Source organism: Moschus berezovskii, chromosome Y (genome assembly GCF_049115385.1).
Source record: "Moschus berezovskii isolate FMDL1 chromosome Y, NW_MosBer_1.0, whole genome shotgun sequence".
In the NCBI taxonomy this organism is placed as follows: Eukaryota; Metazoa; Chordata; class Mammalia; order Artiodactyla; family Moschidae; genus Moschus; species Moschus berezovskii.
Genome location: NC_142489.1, coordinates 6027148 through 6046086, shown reverse-complemented (window position 1 = coordinate 6046086; position 18939 = coordinate 6027148). Strand labels below are relative to the sequence as shown.

General features: G+C 42.4%; 1 protein-coding gene across 1 annotated transcript in view; it reads right to left on the bottom strand.

The window, feature by feature from the left end:
- Positions 1 to 15416, bottom strand: part of LOC148773025 (odorant-binding protein-like) — a 71179-nt gene extending 55763 nt beyond the window's left edge. Inside the window, exons 1-5 of the mRNA XM_088834376.1 lie at positions 15339 to 15416; positions 14727 to 14866; positions 7956 to 8023; positions 3338 to 3448; positions 1664 to 1765 (exon numbers count right to left, since the gene is read on the bottom strand). Of these exons, the coding sequence (XP_088690502.1) occupies positions 1664 to 1765; positions 3338 to 3448; positions 7956 to 8023; positions 14727 to 14866; positions 15339 to 15416 (499 nt within the window). The remainder of the gene's footprint in view (positions 1 to 1663; positions 1766 to 3337; positions 3449 to 7955; positions 8024 to 14726; positions 14867 to 15338) is intronic.
- Between the last annotated feature and the right edge of the window lie 3523 nt (positions 15417 to 18939).

Here is an 18939-nt window from a genome sequence, read left to right as displayed (position 1 = left end):
CTGGTCAGCCACTTGTAAAAGAATGAAACTAGAACACTTCCTAACACCATACACCAAAATAAACTCAAAATGGATTAAAGATCTAAATGTAAGACCAGAAACTATAAAACTCCTAGAGGAGAACGTAGGCAAAACACTCTCCGACATAAATCACAGCAGGATCCTCCAAGACCCACCTCCCAGAATATTGGAAATAAAAGCAAAAATAAACAAATGGGACCTAATTAAAATCAAAAGCTTCTGCACAGCAAAGGAAACTCTAAGCAAGGTGAGAAGACAACCTTCAGAATGGGAGACAATAATAGCAAATGAAGCAACTGATAAAGGATTAATCTCCAAATTATACAAGCAGCTCCTGCAGCTTAATTCCAGAAAACTACGTGACCCAATCAAAAAATGGGCCAAAGAACTAAACAGACATTTCTCCAAAGAAGACATAAAGATGGCTAATAAACACATGAAAAAATGCTCAACATCCCTCATCATCAGAGAAATGCAAATCAAAACCACAATGAGATACCATTTCACACCAGTCAGAATGGCTGCTATCCAAAAGTCTACATGCAATAAGTGTTGGAGAGGGTGTGGAGAGAAGGGAACCCTCTTACACTGTTGGTGGGAATGCAAACTAGTACAGCCACTATGGAGAACAGTGTGGAGATTCCTCAGAAAACTGGAAATAGAACTGCCATATGATCCAGCGATCGCACTCCTGGGCATACACACCGAGGAAACCAGAATTGAAAGAGACACATGTACTCCAATGTTCATTGCAGCACTGTTTATAATAGCCAGGACATGGAAGCAACCTAGATGTCCACCTGCAGATGAATGGATAAGAAAGCTTTGGTACATATACACAATGGAGTATTTCTCAGCCATCAAAAAGAATGCATTTGAATCAGTTTTAATGAGGTGGATGAAATTGGAGCCAATTATACAGAGTGAAGTAAGCCAGAAAGAAGAACATCAATACCGTATATTAACGCATATATATGGAATTTAGAAAAATGGTAACCTAAACTCTGTATAAGAGACTGCAAAAGAGACATAGGCATTTAGAACAGTCTTTGGGACTCTGTGGGAGAGGGTGAAGGTGGAATGATTGGAGAGAATGGAATTGTAGCATGTATATTATCATAAGTGACCAGTCCAGGTTCGACGCATAAATTTTCCTCTGTTCATTTCTTTGCATTTGTGCTTTTTTAATAAAATTCTTTTTTAGAAATAAAAAAAATAAAAAAAAATAATAATATGGCTCAAGAGAAGCGATATTACAGAACAGAAAATTCTTCAGTGATACATTTAAAGTGGTGGGACAAACATTTCACACATATGAAATAACAGTGTTACGTTATTGCTTCATCTGGAAGGGGCAGCATTTATAACGGACTGAGTTTACTTACGAGAGTGTCAGAGTCACTTTTTTTTCACTCCTCTGGACAGTCATCTAGGGAAAAACAAAATGGGAGAAATGAAAGAGCCACCGATTAATAACACTCCCCAGCATTTCCAAGTTTTCTTCCTTCCTTCCTTTCTTGTAATAAAGGATTTTAAAAGAGATTAAATGTGGAAGAAGACATTTTGAATAAGTTGACTTGTTTTCTGGTTTATACCCACCAGGTGAATGGTATGGGCAGGGGAAAAAGTATAATTCCTTTACCAATGTCGATGAAGTTCAGGACATTTTCTTCCGGAATCCCGTTTTCTCTCACCGTGTTGTCGAACTCCTCTTTGTATTTCGAGTCTACATTATTTCCTTTGCCTGTAAAATCACCGAGCAAAAAACAGAATTGTCGACCCCCGGGAACCCATGGAAATTTCTGAATCTACAGAAGAAGAAATGGAACGTGACAATCAGATGTTCACTTGTAGAATCTAAGAGCTTTCAATGGTTCCCATGACACAAACATGTGCTTTCTGTCTTAAGAATTGACTCCAGTCCAACTTGGTGAGTAGGACAACCTACTCCTCAGCATCAGGACCTGGACCCCAAAAACTTACCAGGATCTTCATGAATTTGGGGCTGAGTCCATCCTAATATGGAACCTACTTGCTTCTCTCACCTTCCTCGCGTATATACCTGACTCTCATATCTGTTTGTAGACCAAGCTGAGTAGGAACCACCTTTCTCCCCTTCCATGGACACACTCACCGGATCACACATAATAACAGGGCATGATGTCCTCTTTCATGAACCTGCCATTGTACCCAATAACCTTTTCTGAAATAGACAACTGTTGTCCCCATGGCACACACACCTCTCAGTGCTTCTGCGTGGTTACTTGAGGGGCTGATATCAGTGTTGATAAGAACAATGCATTTGAAACATGGAACAGGTCAAAGATTTATCTTATATGTGTTCCAAGGCTTACAGTGCATCAGAAAACTGATATTGTATAATAACACATACATATGGACTCTGCATATCTATGGAATCTAGAAAGATGGTACTGAAAATGGACTTATTTTCAGGGCATCAGTGGAGAATCAGTCATAGAGAAGAGACGTATGTGCATGGGGAGAGGGGAGGAGACGGTGAGATGTATGGAGAGAGTATCATGCAAAATGACATGACCATAGGTAAAATAGATAGCCAGTGGGAATTTGCTGTATGTCTCAGGGAACTCAAACAGGGGCTCTATATCAACCTAGAGGGGTGGGAGGGAGATGGGAGGCAGTTTCAAAAGGGAAGGGTCATATATATACCTATTGACTTCCCTTGTGACTCTGCTAGGAAAGAACTCTCCTGCAATGTGGGTGCCCTGAGCTTGATCTGTGGGTTGGGAAGTTACCCTGGAGAAGGGAAAGGCTACCCATTCCAGTACTCTGGCCTGATGGATTCAATGGACTGTATAGTCCATGGGGTCACAAAGAGTCAGATATGACTGAGCAACTTTCACACAAGCATATGTATTCCTATGGCTGATTCATGTTGGTATTTGGCACAAAACAGTACAATCTATAAAGCAGTTATCCTTCAATTAAAAAATAAATAAAATTTTAAACATGAAATAAAGTCAGCTTCATTACAGACATGCCTTGAAATATGTTTACATATGTAAAATGATATATTATAAGCAAACTTCATTTTTTTAAGATTTGATCACATAGGAATCATTGTGAAATGCCTGATGATGTGATATTCTGCACCCTATGGCCTCCTGTTTCTTGGTAGATTACCTTCCAGGATCCTTAATTTGGTGAGCATAAACACGCAGGCCTTGCATCCTGAATATGGAATGCTGTCAGCACTTCCTTATATTCTGAATGAAAGTCCTGACAGTGTATGGGTTACATGACAATGGTTATGGGAATTTTAGAATATCATACCTACCAAATAATCCCACCACTTCTGTCTCCTTGCCATGTCCAACCACGTTGACAACATACACTAAGAGCATGTTCTCGTCCCCACTAAGGAGTTGAAATTCACTGTGACCCGAGACTGTGAGAGAGAGAAAAGATAAAAAGAGCCCCACCTTAACTTGCTGTCAGTTAGATTATTGTGACACACGGCGGGCATGAAGAACGGTCCATCGTGTATGGACCAACTCACTTCATGCTGCACAGAATGCTACCGTTAACCATGGCAACAGAAGGAGGTACGATTTTCCTCATCCCCACCTTTTCCTATAATTAACCAGTCACTCCTTGCTATCTTACTAAGATGGTTTATAGAATGTGTGTTCTGAGAAGCCTAAGATGCTTTATAGAACGTGTGTGCTGATAAACCTAACAGATTCTTTTCCTGCATTTATAATTAATTATTTTTGATTTGCTGAGTCTTCCCTGCTGCCCGTGGGCTTTCTCCACTTGTGGGGACGGTGGAATACAGTCTAACTGTGGTGTGCGAACTTCTCACTGCAGTGGCTTCTCTTGTTGCTGAGCATAGGCACTGGGGTGCATGAGCTTCAGTAGTTACAGCTCGGAGTTCTAGAGAGCAGGATCAATAGTTGTGGTACATGAGCTTAGTTCCGACACGGCATGTGGGATCTTCTTGGACAAGGGACTGAACCTATGTTTCCTGCCCTGGCTGGCAGATTCTTATCCGCGGGACCACCAGGGAAGTCCCCGAGAGTGTTTTAAGCAGCATACACATATTATCCAATCCAGGTTCAAAAATTATTTGTATTGCTGTGACCCCAGCCATGGAATTGGTTTCTATTGGCCAATGTCAGCCTACCTTGTGTTCATCACCTTCTGTTCCTGAGTGGTGACATCAGGCCAGGCAACCTTTTGAGCACTTTAAGTATTGTGTTTCCCAACCCTTCACACTGGAGTATGATACAGCCCCATGTCGTGTCTGTTGGTGTGAAGACAGCTTGCCTGCTGGGACAGGTAGGCAGTGACCTCCTAGTGGTGAGCTCCTTCCCCACCTAGAGCGCTGCCCCTCCCCTCTGCCCTGCCCGCGGGTCTGGACAAGAAGCAGCTCTGAACTACTGTGTGTCACCGCCACACCCTCTATGTCCATTCTCTCTCTCCTGGCCTCCATCTCACCTTCCTGCAATCATTCAGCAACATGGAATGTGAAAATGAACATCTGTATTCCTGAAGCCTGCAAACACCACTGCTCAGTCTGAGCCACTGAAAATTATCAGTGTACTTAAAAAAAAATAAAAGAAGGCATCCAAAGCAGCTTCAGACTCTCATAGCCCTGACAAGAATATGCAATTTTCCCAAAGCCATGCTGAGTCCACAAGCCTTTCTCACGTTGGGACAGCTTAATTCAGACAACGAATGTCCTCAGATTATCAGTGACCACTTGTGGTTCACCATGGATTTACCAAGGTGGACATAGCAACATCAATGAATTGACTGTGATGTTAATGAAGGTGATAGGGAAGTGAGAGCAAACCTGTCTTCTGGGCTTCAGGTCACCATCAAGGCCACTGCTGGTAACTGGGCCTGAGGTAGCTACACTTCACTGTTTCCAAACAAACCTTAACGCGGCAATGGCTGGTACCCTAGAGTCTTGCATTTCTGTTGTCTTCCTCCTTTAGGCACTGTGTAAAATTCATGCTAAAATGGATTGCAAAAATGGAGAAGGGTAAAGACAGTGGAAGCATTCATGATTCGGCGAAAAGAAACCATATAGTGGGAATAAGAAAAATGAAAGCACAATTTTGAAAACTTCAAATATCAGAAGCTATCCATCAAAGTATGGGGAAATATTTCAGGCATGAATTTTACTAATTTGTGGCTATGCCATATGTACTGTGTGACTTCTTCGTTTAGGAAAGGGTTGTGACCACATATTGATGTGTTTAAATTTTAATCAAACATGTATCCTTTAGGCTGTGTGAAAATAATAATTCTAATTAGGGCCATTATAAAGAGCTCAGAGATACAAAGCTTAGCCAGCATGCCCATTGCTTTGTATAGAAGCTGCCTTTATGGTTGAACTCTCGATGATTTCCTTGAGTTCAAGTTCCTCCATCGAACTTTGAATGGACTCAGATATTATAAGATTGTTTTTAAAAAGTGATGCTCGGGGCTGGTGAACTGGGATGAACCAGAGGAATGGGATGGGGAGGGAGGTGGGAGGGGGGTTCAAGATGGGGAACACATGTACACCCGGAGCAGATTCATGTCAATGTATGGCAAAACCAATACAATAACGTAATTAGCCTCCAATTAAAATTAAAAATAATTAAATAAAAGTGAATGGCACTAATGTGCCATCTCAATATAGATCCCGTGATCTTAGTTCATAAACCAGTTGTAAATTTTCTGTGAGACTCCTACAAAATAAAAATTATACACTCATGGTTAGCCACGTTGTTCTTGTTGATATTAAATCGCTATGTCATGTCTGACTCTCCATGACCCCATGAACTGTACTGCACCAAGTTCCCTGTCCTCCATGACCTTCCAGAATTTGCTCAAATTCATGTACTTTGAGTCAATACTGCCATCCAACCATATAATCCTCTGTCATCCCCTTGTCCTCCCGCCTTTAAATTTTCCCAGCATAAGGGTCTTTTCCAATGAGTCAGTTCTTTCCATCAGGTGGCCAATGTACTGGGACTTCAGTTTCAGCATCGGTCCTTCCAATGAATATTCAGGACTGGTTTCCTTTAGAATGGACTAGTTTGAGCTCCTTGCAGTCCAAGTCACTCTCAAGAGTCTTCCCCCTCACCACCGTTTAAAAGCATCAGTTTTTTGTTGCGCAGCCTTCTTTACTGTCCAACGCTCAAATCCATACATAAATGCGGGAAAAAAAAATATACTGTTGACTAAACGGAACTTTGTTGGCAAAGTGATGTATCTGCATTTTACTAAGCTCTCTTGGGTTGTCATAGCCTTCTTTCCAAATATCAGTTATATTTAATTACGTGGCTGAAGTCACAATCCACAGAGACTTTCGAGTCCAAGAAGAGAAAACCTGTCACTGCGTCTACTCTTGCACTTTCTATTTGCCATAAAGTGAGGGGACTAGAGGCCATGATCTTCCTGGTGTTGAATGTTGAGTTTGAGACCAGCTTTTTCAGTCTCTTCTTTCACCGTTATCATGAGACTCTTTAGTTCCTCTTCACTCTCTTCCATAAAGTTGTATCATCTGCATATCTGATGCTGTTGCTATTTCTTCCAGCAATCTTGATTCCACCTTGTCTTTCATCCAGCCTGACACTCAGCATGATGTACTTTGTATATAAGTTATAGAAGCCACATGACCGTATATACTATCTTGTACTCTTTTCCAAATTTTGAACCAATCTGTTGTTGCGTGTCCAGTTCTCACTATTGCTGACTGATCCATATACAGGTTTCTCTGAAGCCTGGTAAGGCAATCCAGTATTACCATATCTTGAAGTATTTTACACAGTTTGTTGTGATTCACAAAGTCAAAAGTTTTACCATAATCAATGAAGCAGAAAAAAAAATTGTTTTTTTTTCTGGAACTGCCTTGCTTTCTCCATGATCCAGTGAATTTTGACAATTTAATTGGGTTCATCTGCCTTTTCCAAAAAAAAGCCTATATTTCTGGAAGTTGTCTGATCATGTACCTCTGAATCTTGACTTGAAGGATCTTGAGCACTCACTGGAAAAGACTCTGATGCTGGGAAGGATTGGGGGCAGGAGGAGAAGGGGACAACAGAGAATGAGATGGTTGGATGTCATCACTGACTCGATGGACATGAGTTTGAGTGAACTCCGGGAGTTGGTGATGGACAGGGAGGCCTGGCATGTTGTGATTCATGGGGTCGCAAAGTGTCGGACACGACTGAGCGACTGAACTGAACTGAACTGAACCTTGCTCGCATGTGAAGTGAGCATAGCTGTGCGGAAGTTTGAACATTTTTTGTCATGGTCTTTCTTGGAGATTGAAATGGAAACTGACCTTTTCCAGTTCTGTGGCCACTGCCAAGGTTTCCAAAGTTGATGACACATTGCTTACAACCCTTAACAGCATTACTTTTTAGGATTTTAAAGAGCACAGTTTGAATTCTGTCACCTCCACTAGCGTTTTTTATAATGCTTCCTGCTGATGCTGCTAAGTCATTTCAGTCGTGTCCGACTCTGTGTGACCCCATAGACAGAAGCCCACCAGCCTCCCCCATCCCTGGGATTCTCCAGGCAAGAACACTGGAGTAGGTTGCCATTTCCTTCTCCAATGTGTGAAAGTGAAGTCGCTCAGTCGTGCCCGACCCTTAGCGACCCCACGGACTGCAGCCTACCAGCCTCCTCCATCCATGGGATTCTCCAGGCAAGAGTACTGGAGTGACTTGCCATTGCCTTCTCCATAATGCTTCCTAAGACCCACTTAACTTCACAGTCTAGGATGTCTGGATCTGGTCTCGCTGAGTAACACTCCATTGAGGGAAGGCTTTCCAGTCCCTGACCTCTGATTTTTAGTGGGAGTAGAATTCAGGTGTATGGGGTTATTGAAGAAAATTGGGACCAAGATTTCTACCTGAACGTCGTCTTTCCAGTAAAACATTCATACTTACAGTCAATAGCATAATAGTTTTCTTCCTTTGTGCCTGAGACATATTTTTTGATGCATTCTCCATTCTTCCTTAAAAACAAAAAATATTCATGTTGGTTGATTAACATAATAAAAATTTGATGTATATTTAGGATTCTTTCTGTATGACACCCAAGAATATGTGTCAGGTATCACCTCAATGCTGGTGAACAAATTGACCTTCAAAGGAGACAACATATGCTGTCTCAGATCCAGCAATTATCAAACGGCCTGGATGATTTGGCGACACACTAAATCTGACTAGTAGTTCCGAAGATAACCGCAGATACAAAGCAGGTCGTGTGTAAAGACAATAATCATGGCAAAATCTAGAATTTTAGGAAGAAAGAAAAAGAATGAACTTTTCCTTTATATGGTTTCTGGAACTGAGAGGCATAGCCATCAAGACAAACCTTGAGCATGGTCACAACCCTGGCAGTGATTCATTAGACAATGAAAGGAAAGAGTTTGTCACTCAGTTGTGTCTGACTCTCTGCGACCCCATGGACTGTAGCCCACCAGTCTCCTCCTCTGTCTGTGGGAAACTCCAGGCAAGAAGACTGGAGTGGGTTGCCATTTCCTTCTGCATGGGAATTTCCTGACCCAGAGATCGAATCCGGGTCTCCTGCATTGCAGGCAGATTCTTTACCCTCTGAGACATCAGGAAAGCCCTTATTAAACAATATGAGAGCCACCAGGCCTTATTAGACAACATGAAATCCACCAGGCTTTATTACACAATGTAAGAGCCCCCAGGGAAGCCCTCATTAGACAATATGAGAGACAAAAATCACAAAATTTAAAAAAAAAGTTTAATTTTCTCTAAACACACACTGTTCCTCCATCACAATACCATATGAGGATTAAACTTGAAAGACACAAGTCTGTATACAGACACATTTCACACTCACACGGACACTTACACAAGCAAACACTTAAATATGCACGATGTGTTTGTACGATATCATGAAGAAATTTATCGATATAGTATATGATAAGTATATATTGTCAGCTCTATAACAGGAGTACGTGGCTTCACATTTGTCCTCTGTACATGTCTGTGATATAGGTATATTTGGCCCACTTAAAGAATTTTCATGAAAAAATACTAAAAGGCATTTAACCCCACAGGAACTGGATTAATTTTTGAACAGACACCTTGGAAAAGAATGCCCAAAGTGAAGTGTGGTGAGTGTTCTCAGCCATTGAAAGTGAAAGTGCAAGTCACTCATTCATGTTACCTCTTTGTGACCCCATGGACTCTATAGTCCATGGACTTCTCCAGGCCAGAATACGGGAGTGGGTAATCTATCCCTTCTCCAGGGGATCTTCCTGACCCAGGAATTGAACCAGGGTCTCCTGTATTGCAGGCAGACTTTTATTACCAACTGAACTATTAGGGAAGCCCTCTTAGTCATTAGGGAATTGAAATGCATTGAACTCACTGAAAAACAACCACAAAGTGGGAACACAACAATTATCCCACATAACTGCAAATACACAACATTTTATCTGAGCAGACAAACTCCTTTCATTTGGCTTGGAAAACGTGATTCCTTTCACATGCAGACACTGATAACAGTTTTAAACTTGGTGCTGAGAGAGGCGGAGAAGGCAATGGCAAGCCACTCCAGTACTATTGCCTAGAAAATCCCATGGATGGAGGAGCCTGGTAGGCTGTAGTCCGTGGGGTCGCTAAGGGTCGGACACGACTGAGCGACTTCACTTTCACTTTACACTTTCATACATTGGAGAAGGAAATGCCAACCCACTCCAGTGTTCTTGCCTGGAGAACCCCAGGGATGGGGGAGCCTGGTGGGCTTCCGTCTATGGGGTCACGCAGAGTCGGACACGACTGAAATGACTTGGCAGCAGCAGCAGCTGAGAGAGGACGCTGGGGAAGATGATTCAGACTGCATAATTTGCTCACGTGAAGAGCCAAAATGTTTAGAATATACAGATCTATTCTTACCTATGGCTATAGGCATAGACATGTAGTGATGAGTAAAGAAAAGGACAGTATGAAAAGGCAAATAATAGACACTGAAAGGTGAACTCCCCAGGTCGGTAGGTGCCCAGTATGCTACTGGAGATCAGTAGACACAAAATCCAGAAAGAATGAAGGGATGGCAAAAACAACGACCGTTTGGGATGTTATTGGTGATAGAAGCAAGGTCCGATGCTGTAAAGAGCAATATTGCATAGGAACCTGGAATGTTAGGTGCAAGAATTAAGACAATTTGAAGCGGTAAAACAAGAGATGGCAAGAGTGACTGTTCATTTCCAAGGCAAACCAATCAATAGCACGGTAATCCAAGTCTATGCCCCAACCAGTAACATTGAAGAAGCTGAAATAGAATGGTTTCATGAGGACCTACAAGACGTTTTAGAACGAACATCCTAAAAAGAAATCCTCTTCATTATAGGGGACTGGAATGCAAAAGTTGGAAGTCAAGAAACTCCTGGAGTAACAAGCAGATTTGACCATGGAGTACAGAATGAATCAGGGTAAAGGCTAAAAGAGGTTTGCGAAGAGAACGAACTGGTTATAGCAAACATCCTCTTCAACAGCACAAGAGAAGACTCTACACATGGACATCTCCAGATGGCCAGCACTGAGGTCAGATAGATTATGTTCTTTGCAGCCAAAGATGGAGAAGCTGTATACAGTACGCCAAAAGAACACCGGGACCTGACTGTGGCTCAGATCATGAGCTCCATATTGCCAAATTCTGACTTAAATTGAAGAAAGTAGGGAAAACCACTAGACCATTCAGATATGACCTAAATCAAATCCCTTATGATTAAACAGTGGAAATGAGAAATAGATTTCAGGGACTAGATCTGATACACAGAGTGCCTGATGAAGTATGGACGGAGGTTCGTGACATTGCATGGGAGACAGGGAGCAAGATCATGCCCAAGGTAAAGAAATGAATAAAAGCAAATGGCTATCTGAGGGGCCTTACAAATAGCTGTGAAAAGAAGAGAGCAAAAAGCTAAGGAGAAAAAGACAGATACACCCGTTTGCATGCAGAGTTCCAAAAAATAGCAGGGAGAGATAAGAAAACCTTCCTCAGTGATCAGTGCAAAGAAAAGGAGGAAAATAATATAATGCGGAAGACTATCGATCTTTTCAAGAAAATTAGAGATAGTATGCAGGTCAGGAAGCAACAGTTAGAACTGGACATGGAACAACAGACTGGTTCCAAATAGGAGAAGGAGTCCGTCAAGGTTGTATAGTGTCACCTTGCTTATTTAACTTATATGCAGGGTACATCATGAGGAACACTGGGCTGGAAGAAGCACAAGCTAGAATCAAGATTGCCGGGAGAAATATCAATAACCTCAGATATGCAGATGACTCCACCCTTAAGGCAGAATGTGAAGAGGAAGTCAAAGGCCTCTTGATGAAAGTGAAAGACGAGAGTGAAAAGTCTGGCTTGAAGCTCAACATTCAGAAAACGAAGATCATGGCTTCTGGTCCCATCACTTCATGGGAAATAGATGGGGAAATAGGGGAAAGAGTGTCAGATTTTATTTTGGGGGGCTCCAAAATCACAGCAGAGGCTGATTGCAGCCAGGAAATTAAAAGACGCTTACTCCTTGGAAGGAAAGTTATGATCAAACTTGATAGCATAGTAAAAAGCAGAGACATTACTTTGCCAATCAAGGTCCGTCTGGTCAAGGCTATGGTTTTTCCCGTGCTCGTGTATGGATGTGAGAGTTGGACTGTGAAGAACGCTGATCGCCGAAGAATTGAAGCTTTTGAACTGTGGTGCTAGAGAAGAGTCTTGAGAGTCCCTTGGACTGCAAGGAGATCCAACCAGTCCATTCAAAAGGAGATCAATCCTGGGTGTTCATTGGAAGGACTGATGCTAAAGTTGAAACTCCAATACTTTGGCCACTTCTTGCGACGAATTGACTCACTGGAAAGTAGTATGATGCTGGGAGGGATTGGAGGTGGGAGGACACGGGGACGGCGGAGAGTGAGATGGCTGGATGGCATCACTGACTCGATGAACATGAGTTTGAGTGATCTCCGGGAGTTGGTGATGGACAGGGAGGCCTGGCGTGCTGTGATTCGTGAGGTCGTAAAGAGTCGGACACGACTGAGACACTGAACTGAACTGAACTGAACTGAACTGAACTGAAGAGAACATTCCATGCAAAGATGGGCACAATAAAGGACAGAAATGGACCGAACAGGAGCAGAAGATATTAAGAGGAGGTGGCAAGAATACAAAGAAAACTATACAAAAAAGACTTTTACGGCTCAGATAATCTCGATTGTGTGATTACTGACCAGGAGCCAGACATCCAGGGATGTGAAGTGAAGTGGGTCTTCGGAAGCATCACTATGAACAAAGCTAGTGGAGGTGATGCAATTCCAGTTGAGCTATCTCAAATACTAAACGATGATGCTATGAAAGTGCTCCACTCAATATGGCAATAAATATGGACAACTCAGCAGTGGCCACAGGACAGGAAAATGCCAGCTTTCATCCCAATGCCAAAGGAAGGGAATAGCAAAGAATGCTCAAACTACCAAACAATTGAACTCATCTCACACACTAGCAAAGTAATGCTCAAAATTCTCCAAGACAGATTTCAACAAGTCATGAACCGTGAACTTCCAGATGTTCCAGAAGGTTTTAGAAAAGGCAGAGGAATCAGAGATCAAATTGACAACATCTGTTGGATCATCAAAAGAGCAAAAGTGTTCCAAAACATCTATTTCGGGTTTAATGACTATGCCATAGCCTTTGACTGTGTGAATCACAATAAACTGTGGAAAATTCTTTAAGAGATGGGAATACCAGACCACCTGACCTGCCTCTTGAGAAACGTATATGCATGTCAGGAAGCAACAGTTAGAACTGGACATGGAACAACACGGTGGTTCCAAATAGGAAAAGGAGTTCGTCAAGGCTGTATATATCACCCTGCTTATTTAACTTATATGCAGAGTACATCATGAGAAACACTGGGCTGGCAGAAGTGCAAGCTGGAATCAAGATTGCCAGGAAAAATATCAATAACCTCAGATATGAAGATGACACTACCCTTATGGCAGAAAGTGAAGAGGAACTAAAAAGCCTCTTGATGAAAGTGAAAGAGGAGACTGAAAAGTTTGGCTTGAAACTCCACATTCAGAAACTAAGATCATGGCATCTGGTCCCACCACTTCATGGGAAATAGATGGGGAAGCAGTGGAAACAGTGTCAGACTTTATTTTTTGGGCTCCAAATTCACTGAAGATGCTGACTGTAGACATGAAATTAAAAGACGCTTACTCCTTGGAAGGGAAGTTATGACCAATCGAGATGGTACATTAAAAAGCAGAGACATTACTTTGCCAACAGTGGTCTGTCTAGTCAAGGCTATGGTTTTTCCTGTTGTCATGTATGGATGTGAGGCGGGAATTTAAAAAAAAAGCTGAGCACCGAAAAATAGATGTTTTGGAACTGTGGTATTGGAGAAGATTCTTGAGAGTCACTTGAACAGCAAGGAGATCCAACCAGTCCATCCTAAAGAAATCAGTCCTGAATATTCATTGGAAAGGCTGATGCTAAGCTGAAAGCCCAATACTCTGGCCACCTGATGTAAAGAACTGACTCCTTGGAAAAAACCCTGATGCTGGGAAAGATTGAGGGCAAGAGGTGAATGGGACGAAAGAGGATGAGATGGTTGTATGGTATTACCGTCTCAGTGGACATGAGTTTCAGTGAAGTCTGAGAGTTGTTGATGGACAGGGAGGCCTGGCTTGCTGCAGTTCATGGGGTCGCAAAGAGACAGACACGACTGAGCGAATGAACTGATGCTATGAACCGTATGTTTATATATAATACATAATCCGTGATATATATTTATAAAGCAATATCTCCAAGCATAACATATTTAGATGTTTCTGTTCTTAATATTTTTATTCCTCACAATGTATACCTAAGGTTCCATGTTCTGGTTTGTTTTTTCGGATGGAGTGGGTAGGATATAATTGCTGAACAAATGTGTTGATTTCTGCCATACTTTTCACGTTCCTAGGAACCGTCTGCAGTATAGTGGACATTCCATGAATGGTACTTGGATCAATGTGTGTGTGTGCTTGGTTGCTCAGTGCCGTCTGACTTTTTGCGACTCCTTGGACTATATAGAACAGCAGGCATCTCTGTTCATGGGATTCTCCAGGCAAGAATACTGAAATGGGTCACCATTTCCTCCTCCAGGGGATCTTCCCAAACCAGTGATCGAACTGCTGTCACGTGCAATGGATGCGCCTGGGAAGGGACTTGGGAAAGTCACTAGGGGCTCTGACGACTTTGGGAAACTCAGTGATGTTGAAACCTCCCGTGAGGAAGCCCCGAGGGCAGAGCTCACTGTGTGCTCTCCCCACTGTTCTCACTTCTGGGCTCAGTGGGAACCGTCTCTTACAAATTCTGCAGGAAGGGGTCAAGAGCCTGGTGGGAACTGTGGGTTCCAGGACATGAGCCTCTTTCCTCGGCTGTGTCCCTTTTTACTCTAATGAGCTGATGATAGTGGAGCTTCTGGTTTCCCCTCTCTGCAGATTTTTCGGGACATTCCCTGGTGCTCACAGAGAAACTACCCTCCCCCCAGCTGAGTATCCCTGCTCAGGCCCACAGCTCAGGGCGTCTTCCTCTCAACATCACCCAGAGAACTTCCTGCAGATGGGAAGAGACATCCTCCCTCAGGCCAGAGTTTACAGGTGTTTTCCTTTTGGGTGAGTTTTACTTACTTGACATAAAATTGGAAGTGTATTGTGCCATTATCTTCATCAAGCTCAACGTAACGCATGAAAGCGTGGAATGGGCCCCCCTCGGTGATCTTCTCTATGTTACTGGCTGCCAGGTATTCGGTTAACCATCTTCCTGTAAACTAAAAGCAAAGATCTGTTCAGAAATCTTAGTCCATCTCTGTAAATTCTGCCCGACAGCATCCCTCAGGAGGTTCCCTGCCCTTTCACTTAGCAGAAGTTACCTATCTTTATGAACACAGCTCTAGGTATAAAATCATATGAAAACTCAAGTCAGATAAAGGAAATAATTGAGGTATTAATGAGATAGCTTGAGCTATGTTGTCAAATGCAAGAGACCCAATCCAACAGCTGTGAGATCATCCTTCGGTTTTACAAGTGTAGTGAACATACATGAGAGCCGATGAATGGATGGTAGAGATGATACAGACATGACAAACAGCAGGCGTAGAGCCAGTGAATGGAGCAATTTTCAGTTGCAGGGAGATGGCGAGACTTAGCAGTCCACATGACCAAACCTCGAAAAGGACACTCACACGGATACACGCTAAGAACTCCTCCCAAGCTTGGACCACCGTGCAAATGCCCTGGTACCTGTGAGAGGTCTGTCTGAGCTTCACCTTGACTGGCAACAAGCAGTCCAAGGACAAGACTGAACAGCAGAGCCTTCATCTTGTTGAGTCTCGTGGCCCTTCTGCTCTAGAAGCTGAGGGTGTCCCAGTGGTTGGAAAGGATGCAAAAGTGCTGCCACTTTTATAGACTGCATCCGTTGGCGTGACACATCGTGAACCAATGGTTGTTCATCATATGACCACAGTTAAAACAGACGGCATCTTCAATATCCTGGTTGGTAGAGATAAACTTTTCTGGCATTCTGTCATTTTAATAATGATATTTGTTTTAAGAGAAGCATATGTGGATGTGGGCATTTGACAATTAAAGTGAGAAATTGCAGTACCTCCAATATTGCAAGAGGACAATTAGTTATTTTCCTGCTTATCACGAGATCCAAAATGAGATGAGCTGTCCAAGGTACATATCCCTCACTTCTGCATGGTTCTGTTAATATGGAGGAGATAGTGTAAGATTTATTTTCTAAAAATAAAGATTGACTGTGTGGTTTAGCCAAGGGAACACTATTTCCTAAGAGAACCTTGGAAAGAATCCTATTATTCTGAGGTGGGGAGCAGGGCAGCACAGAGTATTCATCACCTTTTCCTGCCCCAATGTGGGCTTTTTCCTCCTAAGTACTAAGAGGTCGATCTGGTAATACACTGCTTAAAGTCATCTGAAGAAGGCGTATCAGTAGTTTATTTTCAGTGATTTCTGTCCAGACACCTTTTTACCCATTTAATCTGTAATACAATATTACTCACTAACTCAGTTGTTTCTCACAGTGAGCAAAAAACGCTGGACAGTGGTTCCTGCCATTGTTAGAATTTTTAATGGAAAAATAAAAATTCCTAACAGTAGGTCACTGAAACAGTGAGTCTTTTTTTATTTTTTGGTCTTTTTTTTTATCAAAATTTACTTATTTTCATCTTCATTCACTGTTATTTGTCAAATAAATACTTTAAAACATTTATTTTTTTCTGAGTATAGAAAAGAAGAAATGAGATTCACATTTCCTGAGTCAACTAAGTGAGAATTGACCCAGTGCTGTCTGCTCCTGGTACTGATTGGAGCTCAGATCCCTTCATTTGGATTGAATTCAGACCTTTGAGGAGAGTTTGTCATCTCAAGGCTGTCCTCAGCTCATATCCTCAGAGAATCACTTCCCTTCATGGACTGACAATAGTATCTATATTTTTTCCTTTTACTCTATCATGTTATCTCCTTTGTTCATGCATTCCTCTGTATATTATCGTGTCATATTTTCAGCTGGAAAGTCTACGTGATTGAAGGTTTCATGTCTCTGAATATCCTGAAACCGTTTCCTCTCCTTGTTCTTTGACCCAGATATTAATTTAATTTTCTTTTTTTTTTTTGTCTGTTTCTTTATCTAGGCTGCCCCATGCAGCATGCAGGTTCTTAGTTCTCCAACAGGGATGAAACCCCTATGAACCCTATACTCTGTGCAGGGGAAGGACAGGATCCTAACCACTGGACCACCAGAGAAGTCCCTGACTCGGGTAAATTTGAGTGGTCCTGTGATCCCAGCTAACACCCCTTATCAACCCATCATCACCCTTCCATCTCTATTTTGTACCGCCAGCATTCCCAGGGTTTCCTTTTGGACTCTTACCAACATGTGTCCCCTGGGAGTGTATCCTAGGCCCATACCATCTAAGGAAGTCTTTCTAACTGCCAATCAAGGGGAGATGAGACACTAGTTCTTCTCAGAGATTCTTGTGACAGTTGTAGTAATCGTGTTGGTTTCCACTGGTCCCCGTACTCTTCTTCCCTCCCTGTGCTCACACTCTGTTCTCTGTATCTGCCTCTCTGTTTCTTCCCCGCAAACGATATGCAGCTGATGAGAAGTTGGTGAAACACAGGGAGCCCAGAGAGGCGCTTGTGATGTCCTGGAGGGGTGAAATGCGGTGAGGGGAGGGGGCACAAAAAGGAGGTGATTAATGAATAATTATGGCTGATTTGCATTGGCAGGAGCCCAGAGAACATTGTAAAACATTCTCCACCAATTAAAAGATAGAATTGAAAAGAAATAAGATTTCATTCTTAAGGAAACTGATTTAAAAAAAAATCCTATTGCTTTGCACTGAAAGGTCTTGTATGCCCTTTCAGCCCAACTCTCCTTAATATTGGTGAAAATGTAGGCAATAGAATAATAAATAAAACCAGAACCATCTTACAAGTACAGTACTGCTGTAACTCCCTCCAAATAAGGCTAAGTACTGCTTGGTACAGCTTCCTGTTTTCTCCTCAAATTTTTTCATATTTTTTGTAACTGAGAAGCTTCTAACAACAGATAATGAATTTTGCTTTACTTTTCTGTTTTTCTTTTCTTTTTCTTTCTGTAACCACTGTTTTTACATTTTATATTGTGCAACTCCTAACTAAACAGTGCTAGGAGGCCTATTGATCTTGGCCACTCAAAATTCCAGGTTGCCTCAAGCATACATGGTCAAGGTTGCAATGCAGTTAGAGTGTAAAGTTGAACTAACAAAACACAAACCCACTATTTTTAAGAAAGTAATTGTGTATATGACTTTTATTACAAAAATATAGTATTCAGTTCAGTTCAGTCGCTCAGTCGTGTCCGACTCTCCGCGACCCCATGAATCACAGCACGCCAGGCCTCCCTGTCCATCACCAACTCCCGGAGTACACTCAAACTCATGTCCACAGAGTCGGTGATGCCATCCAGCCATCTCATTCTCCGTCGTCCCCTTCTCCTCCCGCCCCCAACCTTTCCCAGCATCAGAGTCTTTTCCAGTGAGTCAACTCGTCTCATGAGGTGGCCAAAGTATTGGAGTTTCAGCTTTAGCATCAGTCCCTCCAATGAACATCCAGGATTGATCTCCTTTAGAATGGACTGGTTGGATCTCCTTGCAGTATAAGGGACTCTCAAGAGTCTTCTCCAACACCACAGTTCAAAAGCATCGATTCTTCGGCGATCAGCCTTCTTCACAGTCCAACTCTCACATCCATACATGACCACGGGAAAAACCATAGCCTTGACTAGACGGACCTTGGTCGGCAAAGTAATGTCTCTGCTTTTTAATATACTATCAAGGTTGGTCATAACTTTCCTTCCAAGGAGCAAGCGTCTTTTAATTTCATGGCTGCAATCAGCATCTGCAGTGATTTTGGAGCCCAAAAAAACAAAGTCTGACACTGTTTCCACTGTTTTTCCATCTATTTCCCATGAAGTGATGGGACCAGATGCCATGATCTTTGTTTTATTTATTTCTGCATTAATTTATTTGTCTGCACCAGGTCTCAGTTGCTGCACGTAAAATCTTTGTTTCATCATAGCTGGGGTCTTTAGTCATGGCACATGGACTCTCTAGTTTTCCTACTGACAGACCAGTGAATTCGATAAAGGTGGTGGGGAGGCAAGGAATAGGAATTACTTTGGACAGTCTGCTGAGAAGATGGTAGACGAATGTCTCGAAGTAACCGTCTTGTCAGGGTCTGGAGGCCAGGTTCTTTTATAGAGCCAGAGGGAGAGCAGTGATGACAAACTAAAGTAAAAGGCAGAATAGCGCGTGAGAGTCAGTGTGGAAATAAAGTA